Below are 23,945 nucleotides of genomic sequence, written 5' to 3'. Positions count from 1 at the left end.
CACCTACATACTGGTAACTTAAGCATTCCACATCTCACACTCCCTTTTATGATACATGCCTTGGTGCAACTTACTTGCAGCCAAAGCAAATTTTGCTACATGTGCAGTAATAAATACGTTTTTGCCAGCCAGCAAAATGGAGATTTGCTCAAGGGGAGGTCGGTTGAAGAGAGAGAGCAAAGGATGTCTTTCTTAGGCAGCATCTCCTTCCTATGGTTTATGGTTATGTCTTTCTCATGTTCATTTTCTTTCATATTTGAGTAGGCTAACCGCACATCACTTTTGCAAATTTGAGCCAACGTGACAAGTAGGCTAATACATTCTGATAGAAATTGCTTAATTAAATCTAGTTCTTTAGTTACTGTATATATATATCATTTAGCGACTGCCTCCTTTAAACCCTGATGATCTTGAATAGGGGGCTTAACTTGACTATCCATATTAAGAGCAGCAGTTAAGTTGGTATTCGCGGAGAACTCATCTCGCTCCACGGCCTGTAGGTCTAAATGCTTATTTTTACTCATCTCTTACTCATCTTAGAACTTCTTTAGTAGATAAAGACGCATCACTTGCAGGTCCAGTGTTAGGTCCTGCCATGATTTTCACTTCGACTTGAACTTCTGCTTGAATAAGTTCAGCTGCAAGATTAGTTACTTTCTTGATCAAATGTTCTGCGTTTGTTCCAGGCGTAATCTACAGACCAATCCAAGGTGCTCACACAGAGAGAAGGCCCTTTGGGAGGGAATAAATCTGGAATCTTTGTCTGTCTCGTCCTCTGGGGCAGATCATACACTTGTATGAGTATCAGCTCAGTTAAGGGGCATGAAATATACTCGGAGTCAAGAGTGAATTTCATGCTCTTTATTCAGCTCATAGTCATCAAGGAGGAGAAGAGAAGACGAATGGCTCTTTTCCCCAAACCATCTGCTTATATACATTATTTACACAATGGGCCTTGTGTGATTGGCTACTTCAGGGCTACACCTGTGGGCCAATTATATTGTGGATTGACTTCTGCCTGCAGCCTGATTGGCTGCTCCTACAGGCCAATCAGGTAGCAGATTCACTTCTGCCAGCCGCCTGATTGGCTGCTCCAGCAGGCCAATCAGGTTGCGGATTCACTTCCACCTGGAGTTGGATTGGGTAGCTCCCGCTGATTCTGAATCCTATTGTTCTAGGATTCAGCTCAGTACATAACACCCCTCCCCTCTAAGTTCCAGTCCTGCCCGGGAAGTTGCATTCGTAGTCCCCAAGGTCTGCTGGCCGCCTCCGTGTGCATTGTGGCCTGGGGTGTTCCTTGGTCAGGGGTTCTGGTTCTGGCTCGTGTTCCGAGGCTGCTGGCTGTGCCAGGGCTGTCTGGTCTGGCGCCACTGAACCACTAGGTTGTAGCTCTGGTTCCGGTGTCCTTCCAGCCTCGGGGCGCCCCTCTGTGCCTACTGCTTCTGCTTCCCCTGCCCACCCCTCTCGCTCTACAGGCCTCACTGCCCTGCTGTCCCCTTGGGACCCCTCTGTCCCGCTCTCCTCCCGGGTTCCTCCTGGGAATCGTCGCCGTAGCTGGTCACAGTGGCGGCGCCAACATTGCCCCCCTTCCGTTAGTACCTCGTACGACACGGGACCGGTCACCTTGGTGACTGTGGCGGGTACCCATGCTGGGCCTGCCCCAAAATTCTTTGCATACACTGGGTCCTGGGCCACAAATGTCCGGGGGTTCCTGCCTTTCCCCACCACTACCTCATCCTGAGCTCTGTCGGGGTGAAGTCGGTCCAGTCTAGTTGCAAGGCGCCGGCCCATTAGTAATTCAGCTGGGCTCCGGCCCGTCGTTGTGCTTGGGGTGCTGTGCTGTGCTAGAAGAAATGCGGCAAGGCGGTATTCCCAGTCCCCTTGTGTCATGCGGCGGAGGCTGTCCTTGGTGGTCCGCACCATGCGCTCCGCTTGGCCATTGGTGGCAGGGTGGAATGGTGCTGAGCGGATGTGGCGGATGGCGTTCTGCGCTGTGAAGGTCTGGAACTCCTCTGACGTGAATGCGGTTCCATTGTCCGAGACGAGGGTGTCAGGGAGCCCGTGGGTCGCAAACAGCTTACGGAGTACCCGGATGGCTGCCGCCGTAGCAGTGGATGGTACCAGTGCAACCTCCAGCCATTTGGTGTAGGAATCCACCACTATGAAGAATGTTTTTCCCTGGAAGGGGCCAGCGAAGTCCACGTGCAAGCGTGACCATGGATGTCGGGCGGACTCCCAGGGCTGGACTGGGGCCCTTGGGGGATCCGGGCGGGATTCTTGGCAGGTCTGGCAGTGTTGGACCCAGGCCTCTATCTCTCTGTCAATCCCCGGCCACCACACATAACTCCTGGCAAGGGCCTTCATCCTCACTACCCCTGGGTGTGTCTCGTGTAGGGCTGTGAGGACCCTTTTGCGGAGGGGCTGGGGAACAACAACCCTGCTTCCCCATAACAGGCACCCCTTGTGGGCCGACAGTTCATGTTTGCGGTTTGTGTAGCCAGCGAATTCTGGCCCGGGGCTGCTGCTGGGCCATCCTCGCCACACCCAGTCCAGGACCCGGGAGATGACCCTATCTTTTGTGGAATGGTGCGCAACTTCTTGTGCCTGAATGGGTCGGTCGGGAAGCAGCTCCAGGGTCATAACCTCTTGCGCAGGCGCTGGGTCGGGGCCTGTTTCTGGTAGTGGTAGCCTGCTGAGGGCGTCTGCGTGGCCCATCGCCTTCCCAGGGCGGTGGATTAGTGCATACTGGTAGCCGGCAAGGAAAATTGACCACCTGAGGACACGTGGAGACAACACTTGGGGGGTCTGCTTCTCAGGGGCAAACAGGCCAAGCAACGGCTTGTGGTCAGTCACTATGGTAAAGGGCCGCCCGTACAAGAAATCATGGAATTTTTTTACGCCCTTCACGATTGCCAGACCCTCCTTGTCAATCTGTGAGTAGTTTCGTTCGGCTGCAGCAAGCGTCTGGGAGAAGTATGCCACCGGCACCTCTCTTCCATCCGGGAGTTGGTGTCCCAGGACAGCGCCGATGCCATAGGGAGAGGCGTCGCATGCCAGCACCACTGGCAGCCTCTCGTCGAAGTGTGCTAAGACCGAGTTCGAGACGAGCAAGTCCTTGACTGCCTGGAATGCGGCCCTTTGTCGCTGGCCCCACACCCAAGGGGCCCTTTTATCTAGGAGTCTGTGTAGGGGCTCCGCTACCGCTGCCTTATGGGGAAGGAAGGCATGGTAAAAGTTCAATAGTCCCAAGAATGACTGAAGTTCGGGCTTGCTCTTGGGCGCTGGGGCCTCACAAATGGCCCGTACCTTGTCACCGGTTGGATGGACCCCTTCTGCGTCCACCTTAAATCCCAGAAAGTCCACCTGCGGCACTCCCAGTAAACACTTTTCCCGCTTCACCTTGAGGCCCGCCGTCTGGAAACGGTGCAGGACGGAGCGGAGGCGGTCCTCAAATTCCTCTGGTGTGGGCCCGGCGATCAGTACATCATCGAAGAAGGGGGTGACGCCAGGAATCCCTTTAAGGAGAGAGTCCATTAGATTCTGGAATATGCCTGGTGCCACGCTAACGCCAAATTGCAGCCGCTTTACTCTGAATGCCCCTCTGTGCGTCACAATCGTCTGAGCCTCTGCTGTGGCTTCGTCCACAGGCAACTGTTGATACGCTTGGGCCAAGTCCAGTTTGCCAAAGATTTTTTGACCCAGCCAGGGTGGCGAGGACATGGCTGACCACTGGCACTGGGTATGCATGGGCCGTGAGAGCCTTGTTTATGGTGCATTTGTAGTCTGCACAGATGCGGACCGAACCGTTAGGCTTGACGGGTGTGACAATTGGAGTTTCCCAGGGGGCGTTGGGCACCGGCTCCAGCACTCCTTGCTCCACGAGCCGGTCCAATTCCTCGTCTATGCGGGGTTTCAGGGCGAACGGGACCCGGCGGGCCTTGTGCCTGATGGGTCGTACAGCGGGGTCTAGCTGTAGGGCAATGGGGGGTCCTGTATATCGTCCCAATGCCCCATCGAAAACCCCTGGAAACTCTTTGCATATGGCGTCCACGTCCACTTGTAAGCTAGTGCGGTTCACCCCGGTAACGGCTAGCCCCAGAGGTCCAAACCATGCCAGTCCCAGTAAGCTAACGTAGGGGCCCTTAACTACCAGCAAGTCCAATTGTTGCTTTCGCCCTCGATATTGCACCCTGAAGGTCCCCACCCCCATTGTAGGGACCTTACGTTTCTGGAAGTCCCGGAGGGTGAATGGGGCCGGCCTTAGTTTGGGGCCCCCATTAGGGCACAGTTCCCTTAATGTTCGGGCCGAGATTATGGATAGAGTTGAACCCGTGTCCAGCTCCATGCGGCATGGGGCTCCCTCTATCTGTACCTCTATATAAATTTTCTCTGTGCTGGGATGGGGCAACTGGAATACCTGGTAGTCCGTGATCTCCGTCGAGTTGCCTTGGTGCATGGTGCCGTGTGACCTGGGGCTCCTGGGTCGGTCATCTGATGCTTGTCGACGGGTGAGTCGAGCCCGACACACCCGGGCGATGTGTCCCAATTTTCTGCACTGCCTGCACTCTGCGTTGCGGAAACGACAGGTCCTCCTCTCGTGGTTCTCCCCGCAGCTTGCACAGTTCCCTCCTTCTCGTCGAGGCTGCTGTGGTGTGTGTGCTGCTTGAGTGCGCCGCTGTACTCGGTGTACTTCCTCCCTGTCAGATTCGGATTCGTCGGTGAGGTCTTCGTGGTAGACCCTCGGTTGGGATGGCGGGGCCGGTCGTGCCTCTTGCGTTGACCTCTCGGCGGCTTCGGTTGCCAGGGCTTCCTCCAGAGCAATCTGGAACGTGAGGTCTTTTTTGGCGTAGAGGCGCCGTTGCAACATCTCGTCCCTCAGGCCACCGACGAGGTGGTCACGAAGCATGTTCTCCAATTCTGAGAAGTTGCATAACCGGGCGGCTTGGCGGAGGGAGGTCACAAACCCAGTTATGGTTTCCCCCGGGGCTTGCCGCTTTGCGTAGAAGGCATTTCGGCAAGCTACCACCGAGGGCTGTGGTGAGAAGTGCTCCTTCAGCCGTTCCATTATTGTTTTGTAAGAGACGGTAGCGACATCTCTAGGTGCAAGGAGAGCCCGGGCGATTTCAAACGTCTCCTCTCCACAGACGCTGAAGAATGTTGCCCTCTTCATGGCATCGTTGGTGACTTCTTTCGCTTGCAGGAGGAAGTTGAAACGGGTGGCGTACCCTTCCCAGTCTCCTGATGCTGGTTTGAATGGCGAGAAGCTGCTGTCAGTTGCCATTCTGGGTTCCTTGGGTCCTGGAGCTGAAGCCTGGATGCACGGTGCGATGCAGCGGTGCAGCAGGTGGCGGTGCTGCGGTGCAGTGCGTGGTGGCGGTCAGCTCAGCAGGATCCCACCTTCGTCGCCAGTGAAATATACTCGGAGTCAAGAGTGAATTTCATGCTCTTAATTCAGCTCATAGTCATCAAGGAGGAGAAGAGAAGACGAATGGCTCTTTTCCCAAAACCATCTGCTTATATACATTATTTACACAATGGGCCTTGCGTGATTGGCTACTTCAGGGCTACACCTGTGGGCCAATTATATTGTGGATTGACTTCTGCCTGCAGCCTGATTGGCTGCTCCTACAGGCCAATCAGGTAGCAGATTCACTTCTGCCAGCCGCCTGATTGGCTGCTCCAGCAGGCCAATCAGGTTGCGGATTCACTTCCACCTGGAGTTGGATTGGGTAGCTCCCGCTGATTCTGAATCCTATTGTTCTAGGATTCAGCTCAGTACATAACAGGGCATATAGTGGGAGTCAATGCTTCTTGCCAATCTTATCAATAAGTGATACTATTTTATCTTATTGTTGGAGCTTTGTTTTGTTTTATAGTAAAAGTTTATGGCTCCAATTTTGCACACACACACACCCCTGTAATTTATAACTTCCCCCTTGATGTCAGGAATTGTTTTTGTAACTCCTCGTAACAACGCCACCAGTGAAGGAAAGCTGCAGTGGGCAAATGGGAAGAAATGAAGACAGAAACATCTTCTCTTTTTTAATCAACATATTTTTATTGAAGATTTATTGGTTTACAGAAGTATGTGCAGTGTCTCTTTTTTCAAGTTACATTTTCTACAGATCAGTTTCATTTGTTGAGATATTAGTGTTACATTAGGAAGAAAAAGGGGAAAGAGGGGGAGGGGGGAGTGTTGAGTGGGGGTGCGGTGGGGTGCCGAACTGCCGATGTGTCTATGTCACTGTATATACTCGAGTATAAGCCGACCCGAATATAAGCCAATGCACCTAATTTTACCTCGATTATAAGCCGAGGGTGGGAAATGCAGCAGCAACTGGTAAATTTCAAAAATAAAAATAAATACTGTCCTATGCCTTTCCCAGCTGTTGGCGGCGGGGTGGGGGGGAGAAGCGGCGAGGAAGGATCCCTTCCTTGCCGCTTCTCCCTCCCCACTGCCTCACACAGAGCAGGCATAGGACGGGGGTTCGGAGAGTCGCAGCGCAGTGCTTCTCTGAACCCCCAGTCCTGTGCCTTTCTCTGCCGCTGAAAAATCCGGGATCGGCTGCGGCACAGCAGCGGAAGTCGCGCTGCGGCCATTTTGGAACTGGGCAGAGCAGCACCGGAAGTCGCTTCTACGCATGCTCTGCCCATTTCCAAAATGGCCGCAGTGCCAGAAATTGCTTTTGCGCATGTCCAGAGACTCCAGACGTGCAGAAGGAGCCTCCCCGGGCCGGTAAGAATCCAGGGGATTTACAGGTTTTTTAAAAAAATCCGGGCTGCCAGCGGGAAACGGCTGGAAAAATGAGGGTTTCCCGTGGAATATGGGAGACTTGGCAGCTATGGCCTCACTCGAGTATAAGCCGAGGGCGGCTTTTTCAGCACATTTTTTGTGCTGAAAAAGTAGGATTATACTCGAGTATATACAGTACTTAATATATGTGGGGTTTTGTGTCAGTGTGTTGCTTGTGCAAGTTCCTTGCTGTTCACTTGTGTTCCTTTGGTGGTGAGAGAGGTTGGGGTTGCCCTAGGGTGTGGTTGTTCATTTGTGGTTGGCTGCGGTGAGCTTTGTTTTCATGTGTGAGTGGGGCGGGTGGGTGTTTTGGATCAGGTAAGCCGTACTGATCTGTATGCTGTTGGTGGATTTTTGTCATTGCCTTGTTGGGCTGTGTATGTGATAAAGGGGAGCCATACGCAGGTTTTTCCATCTTGGGGCAATTGAGGTTCAAAAAGATACAAAGAAGAAGGAGCAAGTAAGCCAAGCAAAGGGTGACTCCTACCACACTTGCAGGCTCGCCACAGACAAAACAGATGATAAGATAAAAAGCTCTCGATAAAAACCGCAGTTGCTTACAGTAATACAACCAGATAAAATGGAAAGAAACTATTTTAGAACAATTAGGACTTCAACAGGTGTTTAAAAAAGGAAAGACTTAAGCCAACTCCCCCAAGAGTTGTCCTTTTCGGATTTTTCCACAGTGTACAGATTTGTACTGCCATTGATTGCCACCATCTCATCAATCATCTCAATGAGCTTCTCCACCTGACTCTGCTTTTCTTTTCCACCAGCCACATTGTTAAAAGCAATGAATCGTCCTTTGGACATCTGAATCAGATCCTTCAGGTGCCCGTCAACACCTGTTAAGAACTTCTCTATAGTTGAACCCTCCATATCTAACTGATCTTTAAAGGTGAATAAAAGAATCAAATACTTCTTTCCTTCATCCTTGAAGAAGCTTTTCACTTTCCGAAATGTTTCCTGGTCCTCCGTTGTGATCTTGCCCGTTTTTACCACAACGACGATGGCGTGAAATCCAGGATAGACCATATTAACGCACTTCTTCAGCTCTTCTGGTGTGAAGCATTTATTACTTTTTGTATCAAAGAACCCAGGTGTGTCAACAACAGCAATTCTCCTGCCACCTACAGTGGCATCTTTTCTTTTGGAGTCCTGGGTTGTTGAACCAGGATTACATGTGCTTGTAAATTCTTTAGTCCCCAGGATGGTGTTTCCTGTTGTGCTCTTCCCAGATCCTGTTTTTCCAATGAGCAGAATTCTCAATTCTTCATCTGGTCTGGCTAAACAAGAGATAAAAAATGCCATGTCAGCAAAGTTCCTGAGACTAGCAAAAAAAAAAAAAGGCTTACAAATGTTTCATAGGTGTGCTACTTATTAGTTACCTACTTTTTTTTTTTAACAAGAAAGGCGATTCTGACTAAGAAGAACTTTCTGATGCCAAGAGCTGCTCAACAGGGAAATGGAACAGGAAGTTTCAATTTATTATTTATACCCCACCCATCTGGCTGGGTTTCCCCAACCACTCTGGGCGGCTTCCAGCAGGAACATTAAAACATTAAAATACACTATGTGCCACGGGTGTTGTAGTTGTGATTCCTGTATTGCAGGGGATCAGACTAGATTAATAAACAACAACCTGACTTTTAGAAGACATCTGAAGGCAGCCCTGTTTAGGGAAGTTTTTAATGTTTGATATTTTATAATGTTTTTAATATTCCGTTGGAAGCCACCCAGAGTGGCTGCCCCCCCCCCGGGCAAATGGGTGGGGTAGAAGTAATAAATTAATATTAAATTATTATTATTATTAGATGACCCTTGGGGTCCCTTCCAACTCTGCAACGCTGTGATTCTATTAAAGCTACAATGGAACCTCTGTTTTCGAACATCTCTGTTGACAAACGTTTCAGAACTCGGACGCCGTAAACCCGGAAATAAATGCTTCGGTTTTCAAACACTTTTCGGAAGTTGAGCATGCTGCAAGGCTTCTGTTTTGAGTTTCGCTATTGTATTGAGGCTTCTGTATTGAGTTTTCAGTTTTCAAATGTTTTGGGACTGAAACGGTCTTCCGAAACTCATTTCGTTAAAAAACCGAGGTTCCACGGTACAAGGGGAATTTCCTACCCCTATTTCTCTTGCCAGTGTCGAGAAAATGTGTCTGGATGGATCCTTCCAGGGGGCACCCTGGCCACAGTTTTTACCCTCAGCATGATCCAAGAAGAAGACATGTTTGTGGCCACCTTGAAGCCATAAGTAGCACTCCAGAGATTTGTGGTGGCCGTGCATGTCCTGCCCTCCTGGAATTGAGCCAAGACTTGCTGGAAGTTTCCCATTAACTTTTATTGAGAGAAAGCTTTGGCATTTCAGGCAATGCATATAGACAAGGAGCATTTTCTCGGGCGCTCACTGCTCCTTCCTAGGTGTCGCCCCCTCTGCTGTCTGCGTTTCTCACTCCTTCTTGATCAAGGGGGTGCGAGTGGCATCTCCAAGATTTGCCCCTGTTCCTCCTCTGAGTGCACAGAGACGGTCTCCCTTCCATGCACATCATAGCTGCCAAGTTATCCCTTATTTTAAGGGATTTTCCCTTATGCTGAATAGGCTTCCTCGCGAGAAAAGGGAAAACTTGGCAGCTATGATGCACATCCTTCTGCCCAGAAGAAGCTGGCATGAGCGGTGGGGAAAGGGGACAATCCTGCTATGGGGAGTGCATGGATAAGAGTTCAAGGGGTGCTTGCCTCTTCCTCTCCTCATTACTATTCCCTGACTCTCTCCCCACTACTGGAGACCCCTCTCTGGGATTGTCCCCTTCCCACAGACCCTCCAGTTTCTGATGTGATCCCAAAATGTCCCGCTTTGCCTTAGGACGTCCCTATTATCATCAAAGAAACGTAGGAGGGTCTGGAGTTATGTGACCCCCGAGCCAAGGAGATAAGTTACTATACAACCTTTAGAAGACATCTGAAGGCAGCCCAGTATAGGAAAGTTTTTAAATGTTTTATTATGTTTTTTATATATGTTGGAAGCCGCCCAGAGTAGCTGGGGCAACCCATTCTGATGGGTGGGGTATAAATAATAAAATTGTTGTTGTTGTTGTTGTTGAATAGGATGTCCCTATTTTCATTGGAGAAATATTGGAGGTTCCCATTCTGCGTTTCCCCTGGGTTCATCCTTCTCCTGCCTCTGCCATCTTGAAGTCTTAAGCAAACCATGCAGCCTTTGTTTTACTACCTCATGATGGTCACTATCAGGAAAAGACTCACCTTTGGCCATGCTGCCTGTCGCAGAAAGACAAGTCACCACTCAGGGTTCACGGCAGTCCAGAAATCCTGCATTAAAAACACCAAAAGCCATTTGCAGAACTCATGGGGGACTCTCAGTGATGCAGAGCTCAATTTCTCTCCAGGGACTCCCCTGCTACTGGAGTCCTTAGCCAAAAACGAAGTTTGGGTAATACGTAAATCGGTCCTCTCTGATACCTAAGACTGGAAGCTAAGAAACTTGGAGCAGGAAGCAACGTTCAAAGAACTAAAAGTTGCTGGCGTTCCACCTTGGCTCCAGTGAAAAAATGAACTCCTTGTGAGGGCTCTAAGTCCAAAAGGGAATCGTAGAAACTGCAAGAACCAAAACTTAGAGCTCCTTCCATTCCTACTTGTACAAGGCAAGAGCGTTTGCAGATAAGCTCAGTTCTGGGTAAACAGGGCTAAAAATTAAACTCTAAACCAAATTTCACCTGAGAACGACCCTTCTACATTCTAGTCAGTTTCACAAGAAGATCAAATCAGTCAACCCAATCTAGTTACTGTATATTCCTGCGTATAAGACTACTTTTTAACCCAGGAAAATCTTCTCAAAAGTTGGGGATCGTCTTATACGCCGGGTCGTATTTCTTATACGGTGAGTATATCCCAAACTCTATATTTTAACTGGAAAAGTTGGGGGTCGTATTATACGCCTGTCGTCTTATAAGCTGGAATATACGGTACTTTCCCTGTGGGGTCAGTAAACTTGACAGGCTGATTTTCGGTGTTTCTTAATTGTGCTATTTTACAACAGCAGAACAACGAACAGAGGAGAAGGAGGAAGAGGAAGAGGAATAGGAGGAGGTGCCTGCAAATCAGAGCCAGAGGACTTACAACCTTACAGGTTTGCACCCAGAACCCACACACCTGTACTTTAATGTCACACCGAAGAGGGAGCAAGCTTGTTTTCTATTGTTCCAGAGGGCAGGACCCGAACCAGTGGATTTGATTTACAAAAAAGGAGATTCTGACTAAGCCTTAGGACAGGGCCGTCTTAAGCATACCTGGCGCCCTGGCTCCGTGGTGCGACGGATCCCTCTGGCGCCCCCCCACCCTGTTTCCCAGCGCGGTGGGCGGGCGCAGCGTGGCTGCCGCCTGGAGGGCCAGCACCCTGCGCCACCCAGCCTGGCGGTTGGGCTGGCCCTGGGCCAGGGGGCGCTGCCCGCCCCCTGTTGCGACGCCCCTGCATGCAGCGAAGGCAGCCCCAGGCCTGCGCACCTCCGGAGAGCGGCCTGAAGCTGCTGAACAGCTGAGAGGTGCGTCTGGGGCGGCCTCCGCCGCGCCTCTCAGCGGGTGCAGCAGCGCCCCTGGTGACCTGGCACCCCGCGCCACTGGACCCGGGCCTAGAGACAGCCCTGCCTTAGGAGGAACTTTCTGAAGGCAAGAGCTGTTTGCTGCTGGAACGGCTCCCCTCAGAAGGAGGTCTTATCTCCTTCCTTGTAGGTTTTTAAACAGGCTGGGTGGCCGTCTGTCGTGGATTCTTTAGATGTGATTTCTGCGTTGTGGGGGTTGGACTAGATGGTCCTATGGGAATGTTCAGGGTGTCAGGAGAGAATATATTGTTTATTAATATCCTTCCTAACTTGGCTAGCAGGTTTCTGCACTTAGCAGAGTTCATTCCGCTTCAGACGCAGCAGAGAAAGCTGGTTGCAAACTTGTGTGAGTTTCTTAAGACAACTAGCAATCTGGTCTGGCTTGTCCAGATTGAGATATGTTCTAATATTCCTGGTAAGACCCCTTTGAATCCCTCCTAAAAGTATAAAGACACCACAGTCTTATTCATAAGTAACAAAAACATAGTTTTACTTCTGATCAGGCTGAGCACAGTGTGATCCCTGAAGGCAGGCTTAAGGCTTAAAGTTACAAACATGTAGAAACAGCTTTACCCCATATGGGAGATGACCTGGGGAAGTGCTGTGGCAGCCAGCAGTCCAGTCCAGGTGATGCAGGAAGCAGGCAGGACAAAAAGGGGAAGAAAGAGAAAGGGGCCAGCGTGACTTGGCCTTTTACCAGGTCTGGAAAGGTCACGCCCACCCACTAGTCCCATGCAAGGAAGGATGCTCCAGGCCGAGAGGAACAGGAAGTTTCAACTGGCTGGACCAAACATTCCCTTGCATGTCCACTCTAGCGAAACAAGGAATGTTGAAATCAATAGGAAATGTTACGGATTGGTTACAATACCATCTGTCACATGAAATGTTTCAAGTAGATAGAAAGAATGGTTTTTCGGACCAAAGCTGACAATTCAAAAAAGAACTTCTACAAAACAAAGAGAAACTTTTGTTTAAAATGTATAATCTGTTATTAGACTGGGAAACAAAAGACGAGTCCTTTCTGCTAGGGATAATTCAGACTGAAATTTCCAGGTGTCAGAAAAAGGTTATTTAGGTGTGCCACTACTGCAGCCCGTGTTTTCTTAGCCCCAAAATGGAAAACAAGTGAGGTCCCAACCAAAGGAGAACGGCAACTTAAGTTGACAGAATAAGCACAACTTGCAGACTTAACATATAGAATAAGAGAACAAGAAGAAAATGTATTTAAAGAAGATTGGAAAATGTTTATTGAATATATGGAAAATAATTGTGTACAGCTGAAAATGCTGGCAGATAAATTCAACAGTGTAAATAAGTTTTGGTGGATGCAATAATGGAATACTGAATGGTTTAGTTTTTGTAAAATATGCAGGGATTTAAGATATGCAAAATGAACCATGGAAAGAGAAGAAGGGACGTCATTGATATTTTAAGGATGTAAAATCAGTGTTTTCAATTGTAAAACAGAAAATTTAATTGAAATTATATAGAAACAAAAAGGGATGAATCTTTGGCATGGATTGTGCCCCCCCTTTCCCCTTCCTTTTAGAGCATCACCCAGGAGAGCAGACTTTGCCTCCAACCACCAACCGTCCCTACAATGCGGAAGGCGCATTGTGGCATTTGCAAAATATTTTCCCATTCCCCTCCCCATTTCCTTCTGCAGGAGGGACCCCCGCCTCTGCTTAATTCCACCAGAACAGTGGGGTGTTTTCACTACCTTGACTTCTGCTGGGCAGTTTTCTCAGCCTGGAGATGTTCCTGGTCTGGCTGTTTCTCTCTGACTCTCTCCGTCCCTCTCAGAGACAGTTCTGAATCTGACGCAGGTTTTGAGTGCACATTAATAGCCGAAAGTGGAAAGTGAAAGTATTTTATTCTCAGTTGATTCATGCAACTACACATCCATAAAAGGAGAACACAATAGCATCAAAAGAGACCGGCTGATGGATCAGGCAAAAGGGGTCTATCATAGACCAGCAGCCTGATGGCTCTGGAAACCACATGCCATGACAGGAAGCTCACAAGCAAGACGTAAGCTCAATGGCTTTCCCCATACTTGGTGTATTCAGAGGCACAGGAGGCAGCCTTATACAGAGTCAGACCATGTGCCATAGACACATTAATGCCCTTGATCGGGACACTAGACCAGTGGAGGAAGCCTAGAATAGCATTAGCCTTTTTTATTGCTGCATCACACTGTAGGCCCATGTTCAACTGGTGGTCTGCTAGGGAAGGAACTGATTGACCATCACCTCATAACAGAAGAAAGCCAGTTGCTACCAGGATGCCATTCCTTCCCAGATGCCAGACCACACCTGGAGTACTGTGTCCAGATCTGGGGGCCACAATTTAAGAAGGATCTTGACAAACTGGATTATGTGCAGAGGAGGGCGACCAAGATGATCAAGGGTCTGGAGAAAAAAAGCCTTAGGAAGATATTGAATAAGACTGGGCCCAAGACAGAACCCTGTGGCTCCCCACTAGTCACTACTCTCCAGGATGAGGAGGAGCCCCATTGATGGGTTCGGTCAGTCAGCCAGTTACAAATCCACTGAATGGTAGCATTGTCTAGCCCGCATTTTACCAGCTTCTTTACAAGAATATCATGGGGCACCTTGTCAAAGGCCTTGCTGAAATCAAGATAGGCTATATCCACAGCATCCCCTTCATCTACCAGGCTTGTAATTCTGCCAAAAAATGAGATCCGATTAGTTGATGAGATTGGGGATGTTAAGCCTGGAAAAGAAGAGATTGAGAGGAGATATGAGAGCCATCTTCAAATATCTCTAGAGCTGTCACATGGAAGATGCACCAAGCTTGCATTCTCCTTCTCCAAAGGGTAGGACTCGAAGCAATGGCTTCACGTTACAAGAAAGGAGATTCTGGCTAAACATCAGGAAAAACTTTCTGACGGTAAAATCAGTTTGACAGTGGAACAGTCTCCCTCAGGAGGTGGTGGACTTTCCTGCTTTGGAGATTTATAAGCAGAGCTTGGGTGGGCACCTGTCATGGATGCTTTAGATGAGATTCTTGCATTGCAGGGGGTTGGACTAGACAATCCCTGGGGGCCCCTTCCAATTCTACTATTCTAGGATTCTAGGATTCTGTGTGAACTGTAAAAAGGAGGCAGATAAACTCCTCACCCATAAGACTGCAATAGAGCGGATTCCCAGGCTGCAGATCCCAAAGAGCAAGCTCTCTCTCCACTCTTGGAACGTGGGCTGGTTGCTCCATGAGAAGAACTGGACAAAAATCTCCAGAAGGGCTCACCCACCCTTCCACTGCTTGCGGGGACACCCACGCTGTTTGCAAAGCAAACAAACACAGAGGAGTTGAGAACTTGCATTGACTTGATAAACCTCAACCGGGTCCTGCTGCCCAACCACTACCTGTCGCCGGTAAACTGCAGAAGCTTCTCCCCCACCTTTTTTCTGGGTAGTTGTGCTGATTGTGCAGACTCAATTTCGCCTCTTAGTGTGTCCTGGGAAAGGATCCGGGGTCAACCCCACCTGTATGTGAGATATGCCTCCTCCTCAAGGGGTCCAGAGGGTGGCAACATGAGAACAGGGCCTTTTCTGCAGTGGCTCCCCTTTTGTGGAATGCTCTCCCCAGGGAGGCTCGCCTGGCACCTTCATTAGGCATCTTTAGGTGCAAAGCAAAAACGCTCCTCTCCAACAAGGCCTTTGGTGGATTGACATCCAAAGCGCTTTTATATGTGTTGTGCAAGGGGGATTGTTGGTTTTTGTTCTTATTATATTATGTATTTCATCATCATCATCATCATCATCATCAATGCCACCCTGATGAATATACTGTACCTGTATGCCAGAGACGTTTACAAACACACATTTGTTGCCTTCACAGCACATATGTTTCACTGAAGATACATGCATGTGAAATAATGTCTGTGCACAGCTGGAGTTAGCCACAGTCGGAGGCAGCGATGCTTCTGAATTCCAGCTGCTGGAAACTACAGGAGGGTAGAGTTGTTCTTGAGCTCAGCTCCTGCTTGCAGGCTTCCCTTGGGGGTATCTGGCTGCCCACTGTGAGAACAGGAGACTGGACTGGATAGCTCTGTTGGTTAGTGTGTGGTGCTGATAACGCCAAGGTTGCAGGTTCAGTCCCCGTATGGGACAACTGCATTGCAGGGGGTTGGACTAGATGATCCCTGGGGTCCCTTCCAGCTCTTCAGTTCTATGAGTCTGTGACTCAATGGGCCACAGGCCAGGTCCAGAAGGGCTCTTCATACATTCTTATGTTCTTACAGCATAAACAAAACATAAAATGTGGAAATCTTTGCTGAGCTGTTTTGCAAAGGGCAGAGAGATTAGTATCCTGTTTTGCATTGAAAAGCCACTCAAACAAAAGAAGGAAATGTCCAGCAAGAAAAACAACACACCCTTCTCCCCTGTTGGTTTCCAGACCTAGGCAGGCTGTTCTTTCTAACCATGTGAATTCTCAGAAATGGCCCATCACTTTCGCTTTCCCTCCCTCCAAAATAAAAAAAAAACCCAGTTAAAAAACCCAGTTAAAAACCAGTTAAAACCGTTCAGGTCAAGGCCCTCCCCATAGAAGACGTTGAGGAGGTGCTCCTTGCCCTTGCTCTCTCCCAAAGCAGATCTCCCCAAAGGGAGCCTCTCAAGCTGCCAGTCCCCATGGGGTGGGCAGGGCAGGCTTCTCTCTGCCGGCCAAAGGTGGGGAAAGACTAGCTTCCTCAGGAGCAGGAGGGCCAGGTAGGCAGATCACCTTCTCTGCTGCTGCCACCTCTGAGAGCAGAGAGTCAGGCCCCCTTTAGTAGATTGATCGACCCCAGGAGAAGCCATGGGGGGTTCCTCAGCTCTGCTCTAACAAACCCCTAGGGGCACCACAATACTCTTTTATTCTTTCACTTTTCGGTAACTTCCATGTTGTGGATATGGCAGTGGCCAAGACTTTGAGGAGGGGGTTAAAATTTACAATTTAAGGAGCATGTTAGCTGCCTGAAGATTTACTGCTCTAACGAAAGCGCAGGCAGCAGGGCCGGCTCTAGGTGTAGCCCCAGTGGTGCGGGGCGCCAGGGCGCTGGGCTGGGGGGGCGCTGCGCGACAAAGCCACGCGGAAGCCGTACTGCATGCTGCAAGGGCGGGGGCGCCGGAGCGATCTCCGCGCCTCAGCGCCAGGGCGCCCGACCTGCTTGAGACAGCCCTGGCAGGCAGGATTCAAAATTCAAGATAAAAGCCACAGGAGAAGAATGATGTATATTGGTAAATGCTCCAGGCAAGTAAAATTTAGGATCAATGAACACCAATCCAGAATACGCAACGAAATCGTGGAAGCACCGCTGGTAGAACGCTACATGCAATGCAAACACACAGAAGATGACTTTTTGTTTTTTGTTATTTGGAAGCTACGTACCCCTAGATCGTTTCCATCGCCAGAATATACAGTAGATAAACTTTTGTTACAACGAGAGACTAAGTTCATTCACCTGTTTAGCACTATCTCTCCCTTAGTTCTAAACAACCATCAAGACTTTACTTCCTTTCTGTAATCTGCCTTATTCCTTACTGTATCTTTAAGAGAGATTTAGTACCACTGCCTCTTTAAACCTTTAAACTTTTGAGTTTGTATTAGAACACACATAGTTTCCTTCCTATATATATTAGGTAAAGGTAAATGTAAAGGGACCCCTGACCATTAGGTCCAGTCGTGACTGACTCTGGGGTTGCAGCCGGCGCTCATCTCGCGTTATTGGCCGAGGGAGCGGCGTACAGCTTCCAGGTCATGTGGCCAGCATGACAAAGCCGCTTCTGGTGAACCAGAGCAGCACACGGAAACGCTGTTTACCTTCCCGCCAGAACTTGCACTTTGAGGTGCTTTCGAACTGCTAGGTTGGCAGGAGCTGGGACCGAACAACAGGAGCTCACCCCGTCGCAGGGATTCGAACCGCCGACCTTCTGATCAGCAAGCCCTAGGCTCTGTGGTTTAACCCACAGCACCACCTGGGTCCCTATATATATTACAAACACACTTTGGTTATCTAATTTGAACTACATGTACAACTTGGTAAGAATATCTTTTCATTGTTATATTTGCCCAGATATGTTAAAGATTTTTTAATATTGTGATATAGATATGCTTGTATTATAATTCAATGTTCTTAGAGCAGGCATCCCCAAACTTCAGCCCTCCAGATTGTTGGACTACAATTCCCATCATCCCTGACCACTGGTCCTGTTAGCTAGGGATCATGGGAGTTGTAGGCCAGAAATCTGGAGGGCAGCAGTTTGGGGATGCCTGGCTTAGAGGGTCTCTAATGAATGTATAGCAAAAACATTCTTATAGCAAAATCTTATAGCAAAGCTTCTTATAGCAAGCTTCTTATAGCAAAATTCCAGCTTAAACTGAAGAAAGTAGGAAAAACCACTGGGCCAGTAAGATACAATCTGAATCAAATCCCTTATGAATACACAGTGGAAGTGAGGAACAGGTTTAAGGATTTAGATTTGGTGGACAGAGTGCCTGAAGAACTATGGATGGAGGCTCGTAACATTATACAGGAGGCAGCAACGAAAACCATGCCAAGGAAAAGGAAATGCAAGAAGGCAAAATGGCTGTCCAACGAGGCCTTACAAATAGCGGAGGAGAGGAGGCAAGCAAAATGCAAGGGAGATAGGGAAAGATACAGGAAACTGAATGCAGATTTCCAATAAACAGCAAGGAGAGATAAGAGGGTCTTCTTAAATGAGCAATGCAAAGAAATAGAGGAAAACAATAGAATGGGGAAAACCAGAGATCTGTTCAAGAAAATTGGAGATATGAAAGGAACATTTCGTACAAAAATTACCATAATCAAGGACAAAAGTGGTAAGGACCTAACAGAAGCAGAAGACATCAAGAAGAGGTGGCAAGAATACACAGAGGAATTATACCAGAAAGATATGGAGGTCTCGTACACCCCAGGTAGTGTGGTTGCTGACCTTGAGCCAGACATCTTGGAGAGTGAAGTCAAATGGGCCTTAGAAAGCACTGCTAATAACAAAGCCAGTGGAAGTGATGATATTCCAGCTGAACTATTTAAAATTTTAAAAGATGATGCTGTTAAGGTGCTACACCCAATATGCCAGCAAGTTTGGAAAACTCAGCAATGGCCAGAGGATTGGAGAAGATCAGTCTAGATCCCAATTCCAAAGAAGGGCAGTGCCAAAGAATGCTCCAACTACCGCACAATTGCGCTCATTTCACACGCTAGCAAGGTTATGCTTAAAATTCTACAAGGCAGGCTTAGGCAGTATGTGGACCGAGAACTCCCAGAAGTGCAAGCTGGATTTCGAAAGGGCAGAGGAACCAGAGACCAAATAGCAAACATGCGCTGGATTATGGAGAAAGCTAGAGAGTTCCAGAAAAACGTCTACTTCTGCTTCATTGACTATGCAAAAGCCTTTGACTGTGTCGACCACAGCAAACTATGGCAAGTTCTTAAAGAAATGGGAGTGCCTGATCACCTCATCTGTCTCCTGAGAAATCTCTATGTGGGACAAGAAGCTACAGTTAGAACTGGATATGGAACAACTGAGTGGTTCAAAATTGGGAAAGGAGTACGACAAGGTTGTATATTGTCTCCCTGCTTATTTAACTTATATGCAGAATTCATCATGCGAAAGGCTGGACTAGATGAATCCCAAGCAGGAATTAAGATTGCCGGAAGAAATATCAACAACCTCAGATATGCAGATGACACAACCTTGATGGCAGAAAGTGAGGAGGAATTAAAGAACCTTTTAATGAGGGTGAAAGAGGAGAGCGCAAAATATGGTCTGAAGCTCAACATCAAAAAAACCAAGATCATGGCCACTGGTCCCATCACCTCCTGGCAAATAGAAGGGGAAGAAATGGAGGCAGTGAGAGATTTTACTTTCTTGGGCTCCTTGATCACTGCAGATGGTGACAGCAGTCACGAAATTAAAAGACGCCTGCTTCTTGGGAGAAAAGCAATGACAAACCTAGACAGCATCTTCAAAAGCAGAGACATCACCTTGCCGACAAAGGTCCGTATAGTTAAAGCTATGGTTTTCCCAGTAGTGATGTATGGAAGTGAGAGTTGGACCATAAAGAAGGCTGATCGCCGAAGAATTGATGCTTTTGAATTATGGTGCTGGAGGAGACTCTTGAGAGTCCCATGGACTGCAAGAAGATCAAACCTATCCATTCTTAAGGAAATCAGCCCTGAGTGCTCCCTGGAAGGACAGATCGTGAAGCTGAGGCTCCAATACTTTGGCCACCTCATGAGAAGAGAAGAATCCTTGGAAAAGACCCTGATGTTGGGAAAGATTGAGGGCACTAGGAGAAGGGGACGACAGAGGACAAGATGGTTGGACAGTGTTCTCGAAGCTACGAACATGAGTTTGACCAAACTGCGGGAGGCAGTGCGAGACAGGAGTGCCTGGCGTGCTATGGTCCATGGGGTCACGAAGAGTCGGACACGACTAAACGACTAAACAACAACAACAACAACATCATATATTTGAACATGGCTATCATATATTTGAACATGGCTATACATTTGAACATGGCTATCAGATGGAAACATCTCTGGAAGAAGAAAGGGCTCAGGAATAAACCCTACACAATTCCAGAGTGGAGTCCCTAAGACGGTTGGATGGTGCCTTGTACGCCTCCTGGGGCCAAACATCTTGCTCTGTTTTCCTTTGGACCCCATCAGCGAGGCTGAGAAGGGGGTCTTGTTGTCTGGGCAGCCCAGGACCTCCAGGCACACTGCCCAGGCTTGCGCCCCTGAGAGGTCACCTCCAGGCTGCTAATGCAGCAATCTGACTTCACCCCTGAAGGCGCACTCCATTGACAACAGACAACATACGAATGCCCAAATGCTTCCCCTTCTAATTCCTGCAACCAGCATGGATCCAATTGCTGAGATAGCCAGGCCAGCCTGCTGATGGCCTGCTAAGTAGGAGCCCTTCAGGAAACAAAAGATGTAGCTCTGTGCCAGAGGACAAACAGATGGGCTCCCTTCCTGGTTAGTTAGAAAGACAAAGGGGAAGAGTTGAGAGTTGAACTGTGAGCTAGAAGCTGGAGGCAAAAGCTGCAGGCCGGAAAGGCAGAGAAAAAGCCATGCCTGATTTCTGCTGGGCTCCAAGGCTTTGGCCATGGGAGAAGCAAGGCCTTCTTGGGTGTTAATGCTGTGAACCCCTTCATCGTAGGCTCAGCTTGTGTGTGTATATAGATCTTGGAAACACCACAGTCTCCCCTTTCTCTCATTCCCAAAAGGAAACAAAACCCCCGGCGGAGCGCTGGGAACCCCTTGGAATCTTGCACCGTTCAGAGATTGGTGTGTAAGGAGAGCCTGCAGGATCAAGCTCCACCATCCTGTTCTCACAGTGGCCAACCCGCGAACAGAATTCGAGCGCAAGAGCAACACTCTCCCCTTCCTGTGGTTTCCAGCAACTGAGATTCAGAAGCATTGCTGCCTTCGACCATGGAAGCAGGATAGAGAGCCATCGTAGCTAGTAGCCATCGACAGCCCTCTCCTCCTCCATGAATCTGCCTAATCCTGTGGGAGGGAGTTCCACAGTTTATCTATGCACCAGCCTCACTGGGCTTCATGCATTGGTCCAAGCCCTTTTCCGCACTGCTTAGGTTGGCAGCCAACGCTGCGCTGGTGTGAGTTCCCAAGAGACCGGCTGCCGATATTTCACAAGGTTTTCTTAATCCCCCACTAATTGGGATTCTCAGGGAGGCAGCGTTTGCCAACCTGTTGCCCTTCAGCAGTTTTGGGATACGGTTCCCGAACGCCCCAGCCGTGGGAAAGAGGAAGGCAAAGGAAGCATTGCCTGAGCCTGCCCGGCCTTGTTGCAACTGGAGATCTGGGCTGGAAACACTTTTGCAGGCGAAAATAAAAGGCGGAGATTAAAAATGTGCAGGAAAGGGCAAGCCAAAGGATTAAGGCGCAACTCCCCAATGAAGAAAGGCTGGAACATTTGGGGAGTTTTAAAAATGAGGCACCCAGTGGAGAAAGCGAGAAAATGTTTCTCTCCCTTTTTTTAAGGGAAATCCCCTTATGCTGAATAGGCTTCCTCATGAGAAAAGGGAAAACTTGGCAGCTATGCCTTTCTCATTGCACTAGAATGAGAATGACATCCAGTGGAGCTGAATGGAAGATTCTGGAGAGGATCATAATATAATAATAATAATAATAATAATAATAATAATAATAATAATAATAATAATATTTTATTATTATATATACCCTGCCCATCTGACAGTTTCCCCAGCCACTCTGGGCAGCTTCCAACAGAACAGAACATTAAAATGTAATGTAATCTATTAAATATTAAAAGCAGGCACCCCCAAACTTCGGCCCTCCAGATGTTTTGGACTACAATTCCCATCATCCCTGACCACTGGTCCTCTTAGCTAGGGATCATGGGAGATGTAGGCCAAAACATCTGGAGGGCCGCAGTTTGGGGATGCCTGATTAAAAGCTTCCCTAAACAGAATTGCAGTTGGAAGGGACCCCTATGGTCATCTAGACCATCCCCTGCACTGCAGAAATAAAACGACTTCTTTTGTTGCAGCAGACCGATAAAGATCCACAGCTTGGCCTTGCTTCCTGGGTAGCCTCCTTTTGTACCTCTGACCACGATTAGACTTCAAGGGGCCTACCCAGGATCGAAGCTGAGATCTGCCGATGCTCCTTCACTCAGCCACAGCCCTGCTCCTAAAGTCACCCTAGGTCAGGAGGGAGCTGGCAGGGTCTTCCCTGGCACCCATTGCCTGTGCCCCTGCAGTGAGGCTCACTCCCAGCCAGAGAAACAGTGCCGTCCCAGGATCTTACCCTCCAGCACATAAAGAACATGAGACTTGACCCTGATAGCTCTGTTGGTTGGAGCGCGGCGGTGCTGATAAGGCCAAGGTTGCAGGTCCAGTCCCCTAATGGGGCAGCTGCATATTCCTGCCTTGCAGCGGGTTGGACTAGATGACCCTGGAGGGTCCCTTCCAACTCTACGATTCTATGAAGAACCTCTTGGATCAATGGGCCCAACTAGTCCAGCATCCTCTTCTCACAGTGGCAGACCAGATGCCCATTCTGGGAAACCTGTAAACAGGATGTGAGCACCAGAGCATCTCTCCCCACCTGTGGCTTCCAGAAACTGGTACCCAGAAGGGTTTGCTGCCTCCGAGTGTGGAGGGCCCAGCAGAGCCTTCCTTCTGGCCTGGTTACTACCTGTAGGGTTATTTGTCCTCCCTCCAGGACTCCCTCCCATGCTGGGAATCCCACAGGGCAAAGAGGAAATCCACCTGTGACTTCCTGTTCCACCTGAGGATCTGACGCTCCACCAGGTGATGCCTCCTCCTCCTCCTCCTTGCCGACAAAGGTCCGTATAGTTAAAGCTATGGTTTTCCCAGTAGTGATGTATGGAAGTGAGAGCTGGACCATAAAGAAGCCTGATCGCCGAAGAATTGATGCTTTTGAATTATGGTGCTGGAGGAGACTCTTGAGAGTCCCATGGACTGCTAGAAGATCAAACCTATCCATTCTGAAGGAAATCAGCCCTGAGTGCTCACTGGAAGGACAGATTGTGAAGCTGAGGCTCCAATACTTTGGCCACCTCATGAGAAGAGAAGAATCCTTGGAAAAGACTCTGATGTTGGGAAAGATTGAGGGCACTAGGAGAAGGGGACGACAGAGGACGAGATGGTTGGACAGTGTTCTCGAAGCTACGAACATGAGTTTGACCAAACTACGGGAGGCAGTGCAAGACAGGAGTGCCTGGCGTGCTATGGTCCATGGGGTCACGAAGAGTCGGACACGACTAAACGACTAAACAACAACAACAACAATGAATGTATATTTGACTTATTCCAGCTGATGAAGAAGACTATTCGAAACAGGGCCCTGTCCTGGTATATATACTTCATCTGACGTATAAACCTTTATAAATAAATCCAATTACAGAAGAGACGTTTTGAAACCATTGTATCCTTTGAACTACTACCAAAGAAGATTGGCAGTTACAACTGACGGAATATGCCGAATAGGCAAATGTAACTATGAAAATTAGAGATCAAAAGAGGCTAATTTCAAGAAGGAGTGGAAACCCCCTGTTGAATATTTAATATTGACCTTCATTCCTGGGCATTCCTGGAGTCTCTTCCCTCTCAGAAACGGGGATGCACAAATCCTTCGAATCTTCGAATCACACTGCCCAAAATACTGAATGTTCCCTACGCATAATGAATAGACTGAACGTGATTTCTGGAAAGGTTTGCACCTCTAGAGGTGGGAAGCAGGTAGCAGACTTGCAGGATGATTTTGCATGAGTGATGAAAGGGGGGGTGCCTGAGAGAGGATCTTCCACCCCCTTCCTTGCCCAACTGCAACACAACAGCCCTGCAGTGCTGCCCGTGGGTCTTATTCTCCGGAGGTTGCTGCTTTCAGCTCAGATGCAGAGGGACCTGGGATGCACCAAAGCAATTACTTTAAAAAATAAATAAATCCCCTAGCCAGTGAAGCCTGCACTTTTGGGTCCAACGGACATC

The 23,945-nt window shown here is 48.7% G+C and overlaps 1 protein-coding gene across 1 annotated transcript; it reads right to left on the bottom strand.

Moving 5' to 3' along the window:
- Positions 1–5,304: 5,304 nt before the first annotated feature.
- Positions 5,305–13,519, bottom strand: LOC118092319 (GTPase IMAP family member 9-like). Its single transcript, XM_035130253.2, has 3 exons — positions 13,129–13,519; positions 10,057–10,122; positions 5,305–8,079 (listed from the first exon to the last, which is right to left on the bottom strand). Exons 2-3 carry the CDS (start codon positions 10,064–10,066, stop codon positions 7,418–7,420), a joined length of 672 nt encoding a protein of 223 aa, XP_034986144.2. The 5' UTR covers positions 10,067–10,122; positions 13,129–13,519; the 3' UTR covers positions 5,305–7,417.
- Positions 13,520–23,945: the final 10,426 nt, after the last annotated feature.

This window comes from Zootoca vivipara, chromosome 12, assembly GCF_963506605.1.
Source record: "Zootoca vivipara chromosome 12, rZooViv1.1, whole genome shotgun sequence".
NCBI classification, from domain to species: domain Eukaryota; kingdom Metazoa; phylum Chordata; class Lepidosauria; order Squamata; family Lacertidae; genus Zootoca; species Zootoca vivipara.
The sequence above is the reverse complement of the archived record's forward strand: the minus strand, read 5'-3'. Positions and strand labels throughout refer to the sequence as shown.